Source organism: Salmo trutta, chromosome 28, assembly GCF_901001165.1.
Source record: "Salmo trutta chromosome 28, fSalTru1.1, whole genome shotgun sequence".
Lineage (NCBI taxonomy): Eukaryota > Metazoa > Chordata > Actinopteri > Salmoniformes > Salmonidae > Salmo > Salmo trutta.
Window position 1 is genome coordinate 39,310,357 of NC_042984.1, and position 17,909 is coordinate 39,328,265.

The 17,909-nt window shown below is 44.9% G+C and overlaps 1 protein-coding gene and 1 non-coding gene across 3 annotated transcripts in view; one reads left to right on the forward strand and one right to left on the reverse strand.

The window, feature by feature from the left end:
* Window positions 1-3,216: 3,216 nt before the first annotated feature.
* The window catches only part of kif5aa (kinesin family member 5A, a), a 28,102-nt gene continuing 13,409 nt past the window's right edge, over window positions 3,217-17,909 (reverse strand). Inside the window, exons 5-29 of one of the 2 annotated variants that reach the window (XM_029719978.1) lie at window positions 16,009-16,057; window positions 15,840-15,895; window positions 15,611-15,698; window positions 14,738-14,862; window positions 14,336-14,440; window positions 13,696-13,844; window positions 12,918-13,066; window positions 12,411-12,595; window positions 11,705-11,773; window positions 10,233-10,439; window positions 9,834-9,980; window positions 9,428-9,616; window positions 8,866-8,983; window positions 8,705-8,766; window positions 8,501-8,610; window positions 8,243-8,344; window positions 8,049-8,109; window positions 7,779-7,850; window positions 7,555-7,659; window positions 6,219-6,435; window positions 5,894-6,059; window positions 5,700-5,782; window positions 5,512-5,539; window positions 5,272-5,357; window positions 3,217-5,143 (exon numbers count right to left, since the gene is read on the reverse strand). In XM_029719978.1, the coding sequence (XP_029575838.1) occupies window positions 5,279-5,357; window positions 5,512-5,539; window positions 5,700-5,782; window positions 5,894-6,059; window positions 6,219-6,435; window positions 7,555-7,659; window positions 7,779-7,850; window positions 8,049-8,109; window positions 8,243-8,344; window positions 8,501-8,610; window positions 8,705-8,766; window positions 8,866-8,983; window positions 9,428-9,616; window positions 9,834-9,980; window positions 10,233-10,439; window positions 11,705-11,773; window positions 12,411-12,595; window positions 12,918-13,066; window positions 13,696-13,844; window positions 14,336-14,440; window positions 14,738-14,862; window positions 15,611-15,698; window positions 15,840-15,895; window positions 16,009-16,057 (2,721 nt within the window). In that variant the 3' untranslated portion in view covers window positions 3,217-5,143; window positions 5,272-5,278. Of the gene's footprint in view, window positions 5,144-5,271; window positions 5,358-5,511; window positions 5,540-5,699; window positions 5,783-5,893; window positions 6,060-6,218; window positions 6,436-7,554; window positions 7,660-7,778; window positions 7,851-8,048; window positions 8,110-8,242; window positions 8,345-8,479; window positions 8,611-8,704; window positions 8,767-8,865; window positions 8,984-9,427; window positions 9,617-9,833; window positions 9,981-10,232; window positions 10,440-11,704; window positions 11,774-12,410; window positions 12,596-12,917; window positions 13,067-13,695; window positions 13,845-14,335; window positions 14,441-14,737; window positions 14,863-15,610; window positions 15,699-15,839; window positions 15,896-16,008; window positions 16,058-17,909 lie in introns of both variants that reach the window. The other variant, XM_029719977.1, reaches the window with a different exon arrangement.
* Window positions 15,012-15,084, forward strand: trnaa-ugc (transfer RNA alanine (anticodon UGC)). Its single transcript has one exon. It is a non-coding gene; the product is annotated as a tRNA-Ala (tRNA).

A 17,909-nucleotide genomic window follows, 5' to 3' on the forward strand; every position in this document is an offset into this window, starting at 1 on the left:
TCAGATGGCTCAATCATCACAAAATCCACTTATACTACTTTAATGATTTTTTTCATCGGCAAGATTAGCAAATTTAGGCATGACATGCCAGCAACAAACACTGACACTACACATCCAAATATATCTGACCAAATTCTGAAAGACAACCATTGTACTTTTGAATTCTGTAAAGTGAGTGTGGAAGAGGTGAACAAATTAGTGTTGTCTGTCAACAATGACAAGCCAACGGGGTCTGACAACCTGAATGGAAAATTACTGAGGATAATAGCGGACAACATTGCCACTCCTATTTGCCATATCTTCAATTTAAGCCTACTAGAAAGTGTGCCCTCAGGCCTGGAGGGAAGCTAAAGTCATTCCTCTACCCAAGAATAGTAAAGGCCACTTTACTGGCTCAAATAGCCGACCAATCAGTCTGTTGCCAACCCTTTAGTAAACTTCTGAAAATTGTGTTTGACCAGATACAATGCTATTTTACATAAAACAAATTGACAACAGACTTTCAGCACGCTTATAGCGAAGGACATTCAACAAGCACAGCACTTTGGGGCTCGTGAGTGGCGCAGCGGTCTAAGGCACTGCATCTCAGTGCAAGAGGCGTCACTACAGACCCTGGTTTGATTCCAGGTTTTATCACAACTGGCCGTGATTGGGAATCCCATAGGGCGGCGCACAATTGGCCCAGCGTCATCGATCATAGTCTGCTGCTGGAAAAATGGATGTGTTATGGCTTTACAGCCTCTTCTATATTGTGGGTAAAGAGTTACCTGTCTAACAGAAAAGAGGGTGTTCATTAATGGAAGCCTCTCCAACATAATCCAGGTAGAATCAGTAATTCCCAGGGCAGCTGTTTAGACCCCTTACTTTTTTCAATCTTTACTAACGACATGCCACTGAATAAAGCCAGTGTGTCTATGTATGCAGATGACTCAACACTATACACTTCAGCTAATACAGCGACTGAAATGACTGTAATATTGTTGTATGGTGGTATTACACATTTGATACTTTAATAATGTTGTATGATTAACTGTTTTATCTTTGTTTTATATGTAATGTAAGTGCCTTAATGTGTTTGGACCCCATGAAGAGTAGCTGCTGCCTCGGCAGCAGCCAATGGGGATCCCTAATAAATACAAAAATACAAATACTGATCTCAACCATCATCCAATAAATACCCCTTTCACTCCAGCCCCATGCTCTAAGCATAATTTACTTCCCAACTGTAGTTTCCACTGGTGTCACAGAGGAGGAAGTAAATAGTTTATAGGCCAAGGCTGCAGAGCAGCCTAACTATCACATGGGCAGAAGGTACGGTTGTTTCGCTGTTGGAAGGAGGCGTCCAAAGAATCTGGTCCCACAGCCACTCAGTAGTTTAAAAAACTTAGATGACAGGGCTTTCCCTCTCTGTTTGCTTTGGTGTCAGGGCTGGACATGGGTTGATTCCTACAGTGTGTTATTCCATGCAGAAGTGTATTAGGGTTCCTGAAATGGTTCCTTTCCAGAGCAGTTCTGAGAATTACCTTTTCCTGTTTGAGCACCAGCAGGTAAAGACATCTTTAGAACAATTGCAGCAGCACTAGCAGAATGACTACAGCAAATAATTCACTGAGTTTCACACAATATCCACCATATACCTTTGCACAACAAAAGGAATATGTACAGTGCATTTGGAAAGTATGCAGACCCCTTGACTTTTACCTCATTTTGTTATGTTACAGCCTCATTCTAAAATTGATTAACATTTGTTTTTTCTCATCAATCTACACACAATACCCCATAATGACAAAGCAAAAACAGGATTTTAGATTTTTTGTAAATGTACATATACATTTTTTTCTGAAATATCACATTTACATAAGCATTCAGACCCTTTACTCAGTACTTTGTTGAAGCACCTTTGGCAGTGATTACAGCCTCGAGTCCTCTTGGGTATGACGCTACAAGCTTGGCACACCTGTATTTGGGGAGTTTCTCCCATTCTTCTCTGCAGATCCTCTCAAGCTCTGTCAGGTTGGATAGGGAGCGTCACTTCACAGCTATTTTCAGATCTCTCCAGAGACATTTGATCGGGTTCAAGTCCGGGCTCTGGCTGGGCCACTCAAGGACATTCAGAGACTTGTCCCGAAGCCCATCCTGTTGGATCTCTCTGTACTTTGCTCCGTTCATCTTTCCCTCGATGCTGACTAGTCTCCCAGTCCCTGCTGCTGAAAAACATCCCCACAGCATGATGCTGCCACATGCTTTACCATTCCGATGGTGCCACGTTTCCTCCAGACGTGACACTTGGCATTCAGGCCAAAGAGTTCAATCTTGGTTTCATCAGACCAGGGAATCTTGTTTCTCATGGTCTGAGAGTCCTTTAGGTGCCTTTTGGCAAATTCCAAGTGGGCAGTTGTGCCTTTTACTGAAGGGTGGCTTCCCTCTGGCCACTCTACCATAAAGGACTGATTGGTGGAGTGTTGCAGAGATGGTTGTCCTTGTGGAACATTCTCCCATCTTCACAGAGGAACTCTGTGGCTCAGTCAGAGTAACCATCGGGTTCTTGGTCACCTCCCTGACCAAGGCCCTTCTCCCCCGATTGCTCAGTTTGGCCGGGCAGCCAGCTCTAGGAAGAGTCTTGGTGGTTCCAAACTTCTTCCAGCTAAGAATGATGGAGACCACTGTGTTCTTGGGGACCTTCAATGCTGCAGACATTTTTTGATACCCTTCCCCAGATCTGTGCCTCGACACAATCCTGTCTCTGAGCTCTACGGACAATTCCTTCGACCTCATGGCTTGGTTTTTGTTCTGACATGCACTGTCAACTGTGGAACCTTATAAAGACAGGTGTGTGCCTTTCCAAATCATGTCCATTCAATTGAATTTACCACAGGTGGACTCAAGTTATAGAAACATCTCAAGGATGATCAATGGAAACAGGATGCACCTGAGTTCCATTTCAAGTCTCATTGCAAAGGGTTTGAATACTTATGTAAATAAAATATTTATGTTTTCTATGTTTAATACATTTGCAAAAAAAAAACTTTTTAAAAAGTGTGTAGATTGATGAGGGAAAAATGTATTTAATCATTTCAGAATAAGGCTGTAACGTAACAAAATATGGAATACTTTCCTAATGCACTGTACACTCCCACTATATGCCCAGCACATATTGTGTAACCAGTAACCATTCGGACAGTCCTCACTCACACAATACATTTCACAACACAATGATTCTTTGGACATGATTGTCTTTAATAACTTATTTCGGTAAGGGTTTATTTCTGCCAAACTACAACACAATGATTCACATATTTGAATGAGTATATACAGAAATATGCATGTCGCACGATGAATCACATAACGAGCATATAGGCCTACAGAAATGAATACATACAGTACACATTATGGTTCCCTAACAAAGTCATATTAAGTGGCTAATTTCCTTTCATTTAATCATACTGATATGCAGTTCTACTTACAAGTTGAACAATATTATCACATATGTTAGATATGCTAAAGTCAAGACAGTGACACACTATTGTACTATAGACTGTAGTACAATTTCTCAAACATGTTACATCCAAAAACGACCTCAAACGGGAATCAAAACAATCATCAGGGGCAAGCCTGGTTCGAAATCCTTCAGTCTTTCATGTATCCAAGTGGAGGAGGTTATGAGTCTTCAATCACTTATCATTTGAACAACAAAATTGCTAAGACATAGGTGGCCCCACTACACACTGTTATCAATCAGAGATCCTGAGATGCTGTAAGTTCCAGTCATATTGTTGATATTAGTAGGCCAAGATGCGGGTCGAAGGGTCTGTTAGATAGACCTGAAGTCAACACTGTACAGTCAGACTACAGTCAGTCTACCGACTCTGTGCAGTGCAATACTTGTCAAAAGACCAACACAGCTCCAGCAACCGCTGGTTTTCTCTGTCCCGATTGGCTGATCGGGATTCTGACTGAGAAAACAGAGCAGAACACTGGAGAATAATGTAAAGCTGATATTACTAACATGCCACGGTGACTAGAAAATGAAATGCTTTCAAACCCATTTCTGGTGGCAGCTCAGTTGGGAGAAGTTTCAAAACACATTCAGATGGTGTTTTGTGGTACACTGAATAACTTCATTTTTTTTTATATAGAGGTTGAGAAACGTTTGGCATGATTGCGTTGCCTATAACAGAATACAGAGAGAAACGTTTGTCAAAATGCATTTTTGAGGAGCAGTAGAAGGGCCACTATTTTAAAATATCTGATCAATAACCTCAAGCTTTACTTCATGGGGAGGAATCTTTGTTTTAACAAACGAGTTCACTGGACAACATAACAGCTCGCTTCACTGCCTACAATCTACGAATATAACAACATATTGGAATCAGTTCTGGAAGTGACGCCAAGTTGTATCAGTAGAACGAGAGGTAGGAAATACACAGACACTTCGATGTGTACACACACGACTGCATGTTATGATCATGTGAAATCAGCTGTTGTTATTTATCATTAAGGCTGGGTTAGACTCTAAAGGCCATAGAGCACGGCTGAGTTACACATGCCTCAGTACTGACTGGACAATGACATCATACAGCTAGTACAAAAGCATCATAAACTGTGCATGACATCTGTAGCGCTTTATTCCCAGTTCATAGAAAAATGGAGCAACGCTGTCATGAAACATGCAGATTTAGGTTGGCTAATTGGCTAGCTGGGCAACATGCAGATTTAGGTTGGCTAATTGGCTAGCTGGGCAACATGCAGATTTAGGTTGGCTAATTGGCTAGCTGGGCAACATGCAGAGTGAGATCCTTTTGTTCGTAAGCTGAGAAAATGTCTTATAGGAGAGATGCCCGGGGGCATGGTTATTATGACGACGCTCTAGGTCAGCATTATGATGCCACTGTCGAGTAAAGTGGGGACAGTACATACACAGACACAGTGCTGGTCAATACCCATACAGGAGTATACACTACTATGTGTTCTAATCACAGGAGCGTATGAGTGGGTGGTCACCATTGGGAGCATGGGGCTGAGCTATACAGTAAGACTCGGGCTACAGGGGGGCGTCGTCGGCCACGTCCGGGTGCAGGGGGAGGGACGCTAGACGGCTGCATGCATATATATGGGAGAGGTACTGGACACAGTGTTCGGCAATCTGTGGAAAGAAAAGGAAATTGATCGTTAGGAGACGTGTTTCAAACAGGGAATAGTAATTCATCCTTCGGGCATGTGTACTGATGACATCATTTGTTGCGAGATAACGCGTGCGTGTGTGTTATTTACCATGTCATTAACTTGCGGCGGTCTCCTGCTGAATGATGTAGAGTCTGCCTGGGTCGTCCACCTTACTGCCACAGTGCACATCACTCCTACACACACACACACACACGGTTTAGTACTGTAGTGTGGGAGAAACAGCCCTGGTAGTAGTACGAATAGAGTAACAAAAGCTACAAGTAGTAGTAGCAATTAGTCTCATTGTAATGCTCGTACAATATACAGCTGAGGCGCCGATATGCTTACCTGTTGTCATTGACGTCTACGGTGTTTCCTGTTCATGAATATAACAGGAAAGAGTGAGCATTGGTGTGGATACGTTTAAAAAAAAAATACACTAGCTCTTAGCTAGTGTAACATATAATGTACAGTAAAAGAAAAAACTGAACTGGTGACGTGGGTGATTGGTTGAACTGAATGGCTCTGGGACTCACCGTTATCTCTGTCTATGTTGAGCGGGTAGGACTCCAGCATGTCTGCGGGATTGACTGCTCTGTAGCCCAGCGCGGTGGACACTCTGCTCAACACAGACAATAGGACACAGTCACCCCAAAGTCTAACAACACACCGATACAAGTCAACTATTCCAAGCCAAATGAACTTAATAGGAGCGTGAGATGGGACTCACGTGTTGGTCGGGACGGAGCTGATCTGAGAGATGGGTGCCGTGGTCTGTTCTGTGACGGAGCTCTGGAACAGGGCATTACTGTAGGTGTTGGCTGGCTCACTGACACGCATGTAGAACGGGTTGGTGGGAGAGCACACCGGCAGCTGCTTCGGTCGCACTGGCTTGGCTGCAGGATGACAGTAATGCCGAGGTCCATCAATCAATAACTATTCCGATCATTACTCATTTATTATTCCGTTTATCAATGACTGCCTATGTAGCTCTCCATCCAATAAATAGCGCATAATCACAGTCAGTAGAACGATATTGGGGGTGGGCGCGCTACCGATCTGTGCAGCATGGGGGCGCCTCAGAGCGTTCTTGGTCCTCATGGCTTCTTTGATGCGGTCCACCTCCTGCTGGTAACGACGCCTGTCGATCATGGCGCCCTCCTTGGCGTCCCTCAGTGCCGTCTCCAGGGCCTTAACTCTCTCAGCAGTAGACCGAAGACGTTTTTCCAGCTTTGGAAGCTCACAACGCAGATCTGCATTGTCACGAACCAGCTACAGAGAAATACAAAGAGAGAGAGAGAGAGGGGGAAGGGAGGAGAGAGAGAAGAAATACAAGAGTGACACAAGGGAAGAGAGATTTATAGCAGGGAATACTGATTGATCAGGGGTGGATAAGGTAAGAGAGGGCGGGGTGAGACTGGGTGACGCCAGTTTGAGAGAGATGAGGGGAGATTGTATGAACAACAGGGAAGGAGAGAAGACTGCACACTGACCTTGACATAAAACGATGCGTTTTATGACTCATCAAAAGCGACATTTAGCCACACACGCCCGTTTTCTTTCAATGTTATTGTGTCCCCTGAATATCTTGTATCACGGACGCATTTTGAATGGAAATGTTTCTTCTCTCATAACCCATAGCATGACATTCATAAACATTCAAAGATAAATATACGGCGTAGCCTTCCCTCTTTTGGTTCATGCCAGACTAAAACCGCTCAGAACCTGTCAGATAACACGCGATAACGTCTCTGTGAGTATGGCATCACACAAACACTCGCACTCACATACGGCTCGCTCTTTTTCTCTTTCAAACATCTCTCTCTGTTTCAAACATCTCTGATTTACAACAACAACAAAACTGCATGCCAAGAAAGGGTGTTAAGGAAGCATCGAGCCGTGTGTCCCTTTAGAAGCCTTATGCATAGTGCCAAAAGCAGAGGGACATTTTAGGTACAAAAAATATACAGAAGAAAAGGGGATGCCAAGCCTGCTGGGAGATGGAAGCAAAGGAGAAGTGAGGTCCTGTACCTGTCGGTGGCACTCCATCATCTGCAGGGTGTGCTCTTTAACACACAACAACAAGAACAACAACAGAAACCCAATACACACACACACACACACACACATCCATGCTCACACACACTAAAAAGCACAAGAACAAGAGGTGAAAAAGGAACAGAAGCGAGACAGAGACAAGAGGAGGCCAGGGCAGAGAGCTGAGTGTGCGAGGGGGAAAGGTGAGAAGGGAAAGGGGCGATGCTAGGCTGCGGTGTAGGATCACGGCGAGTGTTCACACTTGGAGCAGGAGAGACGTTCCTGGTGCGACCGGTAAGGTTTCACTTTGTCAGAACAAGTCAAAACGACACAACTATCCTGTGAGGCTCTCACCTGTTTGTGAACCTTTGTAAGCTGGTCCAGGTTATTCTCAAGAAAGGAAATCTTCTGTTTCTGGGTGCAAGACCCCCCACTGTCATCAGGCTCCATTTCGGAACTCTGTGGAAGAAAGAAAAGAATTGGAACAGAGAGAAATAAATAGACGAGAGATGGGGGTTTAGTGGCCTGCGTAGTGATTAATAGGGGGCATCTTCTGTCTTTCGCCATCTCTCGCTCACTTTTTTAACCCGCGACGTGAGGTCTTGAACGAACAGCTTTCGCAGGTTGTGGAGGGTCTGGAGCTCCCGGGCCTGAAAAACAGAGATGGAGAAGAAGAGTAGTCAACGGGAGGAAAAAAAGAGGGAGAAAGTGGAGAAAAGAGAGGTAGAGAGCAGAGAGAGAAGAACGAGGCAGATGGAGCGAGAAAAGAGACATATAAGGGGCGATGGAGGGAGAGAAAGAGGAAGAGAGGAGGGTTCTGAGAGCGAGACAGAGAGGGGGCCACTCACGACGGTGTCCTCCAGCCCTTTGAGGTCCTGCTTGGTCTGCTCATGGCGTTCATGCAGGAATCTGACAGGAAGAGAAAACCCATCGTCATCAGCAACATCCAAATCAGAATACATTTCTTAACTTTGTGACTTCATGTTGTGTCAGTGTGTGTGTGTGTGTGTGTGTGTGTGTGTGTGTCTGTGTTCAGACTTACGACAGTTCCTCCAGCCGCTCGCTCTTGCTGCTGTCCACGCTCTTCAGACGGTCAAAGTCGGCAAGCACCTGAGCCAACTCAATCTGCAGCTTCTGGTTCTGACTGAGGGAGAGAGAGAGGATCATGTTTAATAAGAGAGAGCGAGAGAGAGAGAGACAAAAAATTGAATGCTTTTTAAAGTGAAGTGAATATTAAAATTTTTTATCTCATCAACGGCACTTAAACTGAGAGGGTTACAGTAGTCTTGATGACACTGACTCAGTGAGGTCATCGATGATCCTCTGCTTCTCGTTGATCTCATCCCGCAGACGGGCCATCTGCCTTTGTTGGAGGCCACGGTGAGACTCCCCCTGCTGCCGAGGAACCTTCTGAACCACCATAAGGAAAAAGAACATTGTCAGATTCATTCCATTTTGCTCATTAACAGGTGACATAATTAGCATGATTGGAATCAATGTTTACCTTGACGTTACCCTCCTCGGTCTCACCCTTCTCTCCATCCTTCTCCTCGAGCAGAGAGTTATCTGTAACACACACAGAGAGAGATCTGTAAGATCTGGTTTCCCACCCGGGGCCTGTAGCCTGGCTGATGTGAGGGTGGATGGTGTGTGGAGGTGCGTTACCCGGGTCCTGCAGCTTGGCCAGCTCCTCGCTGAGGGAGTCGTGGCTCTCCTCCAGCATCCTCTTCTTCTGCTCAACACTCTGCATGTACTCCGTCAGAGAGCGGATCTTCGTTTCATGCTGCGAACAGCCCACACACAGTCCACTGAGCGCACAAACACACTCCCGTCTACACGGCTTCTAAAATGTCGACACATTTTGTCAGCGACATGACGGACGAATGTGTTCATTGTGTGCGGTGGTAAAGTGCGTCTGTGTATAGATCAGAGGAGGCTGGTGGGAGGAGCTGTAGGAGGATGGGCTCATTGTAATGGCTGGGATGGAATAAATGGAACGGAGGCAAACGTGTGGGTTCCATATGTTTGACGTGTTTGATACGGTTCCATTGATTCCATTTCAGCCATTACAATGAGCCCGTCCTCCTACAGCTCCTCCCACCAGCCTCCTCTGGTATACATGGTATCAACATACCATATGTATTTATATACATATGCTGTGGATAGTATAGTCATTCTAGCTGTTTGTGATGTCTGCATTTGCGTACACCGAGGTGCCCAGGCTGACCTGTGAGATGAGGAGCTGGCAGGAGGAGAGCTCGCGGCCCGTCTCCTCCATCTTGCGATGACACTCCAGCTGCAGGTTCTCCAGCTGGCGACAGCGCTTCACCATGGACTTGACCTCCGACTTGATCTTGCTGATGTAGAGACGGGCCACCGTGAACTCCTCCTCGATCGCCCCGCTGATCTCCACCGGCTACAGCAGAGATAGAGAGAGAGAGATAGAGTGAGAGAGAGAGAGAGATTAGAGAAGGATGGGAGAGAAAGGCTCACAGAGAGGGAGAGAGATGGAGGGATGAGGGGAAGGGGGATGAAGCGCATACTGTATATAAAACCTCTCTCTCTCTGCCTATCTATCTAACTATTCTATCTCAGTGGTTCCAGAGGGGCAGTAGGAGATGGAAGTAACTCACCAGCTTGATCTCCCCGTTGCCCACGATGGTGCTGAACTCACTTAGGTCCCTCATCAGGCCGTTGAGGACGTCAGCGATGCGCTTCCTCTGCTGACCACTCACTTCCTGCATGTGGGATAGCTCCGCCTCCAGCTCCATCAGATTGGCCTGCACAGCAGACAGGAGAGTGGGACGAGATGATTGAACGTGGGCAGAAAAAAAAACGATAGATAGGCTACAGATTTACTTGTGCAAAAATCGAATCAAAATGATGCCGCCATGTTGGCAGAGCTCTGGTAATCTCAAGTAGAGCAATGAATCCATAAAGCCCACATAGACTTCATACAACACTTCATAGAAAAGCATTGTAGACTTTATGTCCGTTCTACGCCTTGTATTTATATGCCCTGCTGAACCCACCATCTTCTGGGCCAACTGGTCGGCCAGCAGCTGGTTCTGCAGGCCTTTCTCCTCCACCTCCAGGCTCTTCTGGTCATAGTTGATGGCCAGCTCCTCCAGGGCCTGCAGCACCTCCTTCACCTCTGTCTTGGCACAGTTGCTCTCCACCTGCAGGCGGCCCAGCTCCGCCTGCACCTTGTCCCCATCCCCACGGGACGACGCCAGCAGCTAGAAGACACAGAGAGAGACAGAGAGAGAGAGAGAGAGAGAGAGAGAGAGACAGAGAGAGAGACAGAGAGAGAGAGAGAGAGAGAGAGAGAGAGAGAGAGAGAGAGAGAGAGAGACGATCACGTGAACACAAGCTTCACAAACACGATCATATGTAGGAACACAGTACACATACTCGGACAACACACAATATTTGTAATATTCATATTTTACACAGTACAACCAGAGACAAGACACACACAGATGGCCTAGATTTAGAATTGGCATTTGAGTCATCCCCTGTTGTTGCTATGACAACGGTTCACAATTGAAAGAGATCTGCTGCCTAACTGAAAGGGTAGGAAATGTCTTATAGCTACAGCCAAATGTATCAGATTATTAACTATATTTAGGGTAGATATAAAGAGGATTCCAGGTTATTTGTTTGCTTGGTTATAATTTTACAACATCTTCTGTATAGGCCTACTGTACATCCCCATAAGATGTCACCTCTACCAATAAAGATAATTAAAGGGCTCTACTTGCATATATCCCAAGTTGTAGCATGGACAGTTCCATTGAGGGCTTCCACCATTTTAAAGTAGTCAACAGGGTGGGGATTCCTATGGGTTGGGAGAGATCAGCCAATGATCAGAGCATTGTCTTCATCTTGAAATTGGGTGCTATGGTCTGTAAATGGCTTTAAGCTTTATCACTGCCATCCGGGGGTCACAATAAATGAATGACACACAAGAGCTGGTTCAGGACTCTAGCACTGCAGGTGGCAGTACATCACCAATATTAGCTGTACACTTTTTTCAAACACAAAAGAAGAAGAAAATGTCCTACTTTAAAATGGAGATCGCCTCAATGGGTTTTGACTAGATGTTATACAGCTACGGTCAGAAGTGAGTTTTTCGTAGCAGGTTAGGAGAACTTATGCAGCAGGTTAGGAGAATTAGGTTAAGGTTAGGAAAAGGGTTAGAGTTAGGGTTAGCCTCGTCGAGAACCAGGCTTCCCGCCTGGTGAGATCATTGGCTCAAAGGGGTGGAAAACCCAGTGTAAAACAGGGGTCTGTATGCCTCTACCACTACTCCCCCTAGTGCCCATAACACAAAAAGCCCCATATACTACGATAGTATTATACCAGAACTTATAGATTCAGGATCATCAAGATTTGTATCACAATAAAAAGCAAACATATTCGTTATTAAGACCTTTGCATGAACAAGAGATGCCTGGGACAGAGATACATACAGAGAGGGGAACCGAGTGAGTGTCCTCACCTCATCCTGATCCAGCATCTGCTCCTTTAGTTTCTCAACCAACTGGCACTGCAGGTTGATCTCATCATCCTGTGGAGACACACACACACTATGGTCACTTGGTCTGCTAGTGGAAATATGAACGTTAGGAACACCTTCCTAATATTGAGTTGTACCCCCTTTCGCCCTCAGAACAGCCTCCATTTTTTTCCCGAGCACTGACTCTACAAGGTGTCGAAAGCGTTCCACAAGGATGCTGGCCCATGTTGATTCCGATGCAGAGTTGTGTCAAGTTGGCTGGATGTCCTTTGGGTGGTGGACCATTCTTGAATCAAACGGGAAACTGTTGAGCGTGAAAAACTCAGCAGCGTTGCAATTCTTGACACAACCGGTGAGCCTGGCACCTACCATCATACCCCGTTCAAAGGCACTTCAATCTCTTGTCTTGACCATTCACCCTCTGAATGGCACACATACACAATCCGTCTCAATTGTCTCAAGCCTGAAAAATCCTTCTTTAAACTGTCTCCTCCCCTTCATCTACACTGATTGAAGTGGATTTAACAGGTGACATCAATAAGGGATCATGGCTTTCACCTGGATTCACCTGGTCAGTCTATGTCATGGAAAGAGCATGATGTTTTGTACACTCAGTGTATGTAATACCCTTCAATGTGTGTGTGTGTGTGTATGGTGTGGTGTACGGTGTGTTTCAACAGGCCCTGACCTTGTCGTCCAGCTGCTTGTAGAGCTTGCGGATCTCCTCCTCGTACTTCTGACGCTCCTCCTCGGAGATGCGCACCACGATGGAGGAGGTGTCGTTGTCCAGGATCATCACGGGGCTCCGCTCCTCCACCGACTCCAGACGAACCACGTCAGCAGTGGTCCTCTCCGTCTCAGGAACGTTCTCCCCTGGAGGAGCAAGAGGAGTGGAGAGGAGGTGACGCGTCAGCGGTCTACGTCAGCGTCTTAAGAGAATAAACTTCCTATTCATCGGTCTAGCTTTTTCCAGGAAATGAAATGTCCGTGTGCCTTGCTCCCAACCTCAAGCAGAGTTCAAGGCATATCAAGAATATGCATGGCAAGCATGTTCTTTTTAAAGTATGTTAAGAGTATAAATTCGATCAACATTTAGGAAAAGAAAACTGTCATTAACAATAAAGCAAAGTAATAAACTAGGAATCCTCAACCATGATAAATGCTCTCCAGTTCTGTGTTTTACAGTACGTCTCACCGTTCCTCCAGCGGTTGAGCTCAGCCTCCAGCCTCTGAACCGTTTCCTTCATGGTTTTGTTCTTCTCCTTCTCCTTCTCGTACTTCCTCTTCCACTGATCAGCCGTCAGCTCCAGATTGACGGAGGCCGTGTTCCTGATGGTCTTAGCACTGGAGGACAGGGGGAACGTTAATGTCATTCATGACGTGTTGAAGCGGTGGCTTCGACGGCTTCTATTCATCGCACCAGTAATATCTGCATATTCAACAGCTTATACTCATCATACCAGTAATATCTGCATATTCAACAACTTCTATTCATCATACCAGTAATATCTGCATATTCAACAACTTCTATTCATCGCACCAGTAATATCTGCATATTCAACAGCTTATACTCATCATACCAGTAATATCTGCATATTCAACAACTTCTATTCATCATACCAGTAATATCTGCATATTCAACAGCTTCTATTCATCGCACCTGTAATATCTGCATATTCAACAGCTTCTATTCATCGCACCAGTAATATCTGCATATTCAACAGCTTCTATTCATCGCACCAGTAATATCTGCATATTCAACAGCTTATACTCATCATGCCAGTAATATCAGCATATTCATATTGGAACAAGTGAATATGAATACGGGTTAAGGAAATATTGCATGCAAAATCATTTGACTACGGACATATTGGTACATTGGCCCTTTCTGTGCAGAATTGACAGTTGACACTGCTGACATGGTACATTGTCAATGCAGGGAGAAGACAAGATGGGGGCAAAGTGTTTGTTACCGTTGTCCAAACATCAGGGTGGACTTGGTCTCAGCGTCGTTGAAGCTGGACGGAGAGCAGCAGATGAACATGGTGGTCCTACAGTTACCACCCAGAGAGTCCTGCAGGATACGGGTCATCTTACTGTCACGGTACGGCACGTGGGTTTTCTACCAAACAAAACAGAGGAAGAAGGGATGAAGTGAGTAAGTGCACTCTTTCGAAAAAAAAAAGGGTTCCAAAGGGGTTCTTCGGCTGTCCCCATAGGAGAACCCTTTTTTTGTTCCAGGTCCCCCAGATCACCCTCTGTGGAAAGGGTTCTACATGGAACCCAAAAGGGTTCTGTCTGGAACCAAAAGGGATCTACCTTGAACCAAACAGGGTTCTTCAAAGGGTTCTCCTATGGGGGACAGCCGAAGAACCCTTTTAGGTTCCAGATAGCACCTTTTTTCAGTTGATGGCAGAGTAAGGCCAGGAGAAGGTTGGCATTGATAGGTGTGTGTGTGGTGAGTTGGCATTGACCAGGCTTCAGATGGGTTATGGCATGGATGGCATGGAGATGATTGTACAGTGAGTTGGTATTGATGGATGTGTGTAGGGGCTGGATCGACATTAGGGTGACAGGTGTGTAAGGTAGACGGCTTCACTGTCCTGGACCCACCGTCCCTTCAGCCAGTGCAGAGATTACGTTGCCCAGGGCTGACAGAGACTTGTTGATGTTTTTGGCCTCATCAAGAACAGCACCCGCAGCACCCGTTTTGCTGACCTGAGAGAGAGAAAAAGAGAGTGGGGGCAGAGATAGACACAGTGAGACAGGTGCAAAGAGAGAGAGAGAGAGAGAGAGAGAGAGAGAGAGAGAGAGAGAGAGAGAGAGAGAGAGAGAGAGAGAGAGACTAAATTACTGACTGTGACTCAATGACCTTCGGAAAGGTCAAAAACCCCAGTGTCACTGTGCTTATAATGTCAGCTCTGTCACAATGGCATATGCAGAGTAGACTGACCCATAGTGTCACTCCCTCAGCCCAGCTAGATAAACCATACAGACAAGGAAGTGAAGTCTTACCTTCTCACTACCAGCCAAGTCCACCAGGTAGAGTTTCCCACACAACTTCTGCTCCGTCTCCACGTGCTCCTGCTTGATGTTGATCAGGAAGATGCTGTGACTGCGAGAGCTGTGCTCATTCATGTCTACGAGGAGACAGAACAACATGGAGACGAATGAGCATCTTCATGTCAATATGCACAACGTCTAATCTAGTGTTTACAGGGATGGTTTACATGTGGATTGTTTAATGAATGCTTTTTCCGACACATAAGGTGAATTTCACTGATATAATGCCCCTGTAGCTCAGTTGGTAGAGCATGGCGCTTGCAACGCCAGGGTTGTGGGTTCAATTCCCATGGGGGGGACCAGTATTTAAAAATGTTTTTAATAAAATGTATGCACTCTACTGTAAGTCGCTCTGGATAAGAACGTCTGCTAAATGACTAAATTGTAAAATATAAGACTCAAATGATCGGTATGTACCCTACCGAACCTTTTTCAGGACAGAACTCATGCCTGAATCCTTCTCCTGATGCAACCTACAGTCCCCAGAATAAGGGCTCATGTTACTTATCTGTTCCTATCTTATTGCACCAGACCTGAGCCCGTTACCGTGTTATCACTATTTTACAGTGGGAGTATTACACTAGCCAGCAGACACCCAGTTGGACCATTGTAATTGTGAACGTCCTTCAAATAGAGATGCTGTGAGAGGAAGCCCTGTTATATAAGCCATATAACGAGCCACATGACCCAACTGTCATGAGACACTTGACTAACTGTGCAACTCTCCTGCTAGCTGAAAGACACGGCGCTGGATTCACTGCTGAAAAGGAGAGCGGTGGGAATGAAACGGAACGGACTAATGGAGAGAACATTCTGAAGACTTACTGGTCACGGCAACATGGCGGTTGTTCTTCCCCTCGTCAATGACATCCATGACCTCATCAGGGCTGGACACAAAGCGCTCGGTGCAGCCCTACATCACGGGGGGGGGGGGAGTGCGATGATAAAGGGTTAATAATGAATATGCATACTCTTTTTTTCTTGGTAAACGTTAGGCACCGTTAGAAACAGATGTAGGTGTAGTTAGTGACGAGTGGGCCTCGTCAAAACCCACCTTCACATATGGGATCTTGTTCTTGTCCTCATGAACAGCCAGGTTAGTCTTGGTCACTAAAAGATACACGAACAACCTTTAGGACAGACCATTTTTGGAAGAAGATTTGGCTTTGTAATGGCATTAGATGTGGTAAATAAAGAGAATAAAGAAAGAACTATGCACAAACCATCCAGCAGATCCCGAATTTTGTCCATATAGACTTCAAAATATGAAACCTAAGCATAGGAAAGGGAAAAGAGAAGATAACCTCAATCAAGTCATACATACCGTGGCTCCATGTAAGAGCACCAAGTCATTGCGGTATACAAATGGATGATTACTCATACACTCTTAGAAAAAAAAGAAGGTACTATCTAGGACCTAAAAGGGTTCTTCGGCTGTCCCCATAGGAGAACCCTTTTGAAGAATCCTTTTTGGTTCCCGGTTAGAACCCTTTTGGTTCCAGGTAGAACCTTTTGGCGTCCCATGTAGAACCCACTATGGAAAGGGTTCTACATGGAATCCGAAATGGTTCTACCTAGGGCTGTGGCGGTCATGACATTTTGTCAGCCAGTTATTGTATTGCAAAAGACTGCTGGTGTCATGGTAACTGGCCGTTAATAAACATAAACAGGTTTAGCATCTCCAGGCCTCCACACCTAGAGGCCTTTAGAAAATGTACATTTAAAAATGTCTAATAAATCAATTGAATGTACACCATCAAAATAAATCCATTGTTTATTTTCGGCAGGTCTAAAGAAACCTTAGGATATGAAGAGAATGTATTTCAGATGAACAGAATATGAGTCGGCCTACTGTATGTTATCCAGCTATATGCCGTGCCATAGGCTGTAGGCTTGTTCCATAAGCAGACAAGATATGCTTATAAGTCCCGTGTCGTTATTTGACATTATATGATTTTATAGTAAGAAGAATATAATTGAACTTAGCTGAATAAAATAGAAATGTTATTTTTCCCATTCCGTAGCGAATGTGAATATGAAGTGGCTGTGTTGAGCGTAAAAATGATCATTTGAAACAGGTCCTATAAGTTACGAATTATTTGGCAACTTTAGTTGTGAATGATGCAAACCTTAGAATGTTTTAGAAATCAAAACATATATGGGGGGCATGATGCGACTATAGGCCATTGATTAGAGAAAGCTTGCGCTCTGTTCCTTGCCTCAGGCTGCGCAAGCTGTTCTCTCGTCAAGTGATACTATTTTCACCCATCTGACTAGTCTCAATTTAATTTCGTCTTTACTAATATGTAAAATTTGTTTCGATTTTGAATGGCCCGTTATCAAATGGGCCGGGGAAAAAGACGTCATCTGTATGCACTCTAATAGCAAATGGAGCCCACATTCGTGCAGGTTCGTTTTTGACTCATGCCGGGTAAGCTACTCCGGTTATTTCACTTCAGCATGACAGGTGATATTCCGCCCAAACTCTGTATGCCATGGGCTCTCCAACCATGTTCCTGCAGCTACCCAGTGCTTAATTTTGGAAACTAAGTGAAATCTGTCCGGGAAAATGGATAGTAAAATGTTTTCACAACTAAACATATTTCATTAAACTGTTAACAGCTCCTCTCTCTGCATGCTTGAGAAAGTAATGAAGGAGAGAGGGGAGGAGATGGAAACGCACGGTGTGAGATATTCTGCAGATAAAGGTAGCCTAATGTGTCACCCTATTACTACGCTATTCAAAATCAAATACAAATTCACTATAATTGTAGGAGTCTGTAAGCCGCACTGCACAATCAATGAACCAACAGCATCACCTAGGCCAATGGCCTACGTTCTCTCCTAGACTGGATAGAAAGTTTGGAGTGTGGCATCATGTAACCAGTCCATCTAGTATGCATAATAATACAGTCCACACTCAAAGGCGATTACCAGAATTTGTTACATTTTGGAGTATAGGCTAGACCAAAGACATCAGTTTTGACTTAAATCTTAAATCAGTTTTTGTGTATGTTTTTCTGCCATTCATAATATGTGGTAGGCTATGTACTGTATAACAGCACAATCCTTTCTTTTTCAAGGTTGGGCTCATATGCATAAGCTCTAATATTGTGTATGGGTG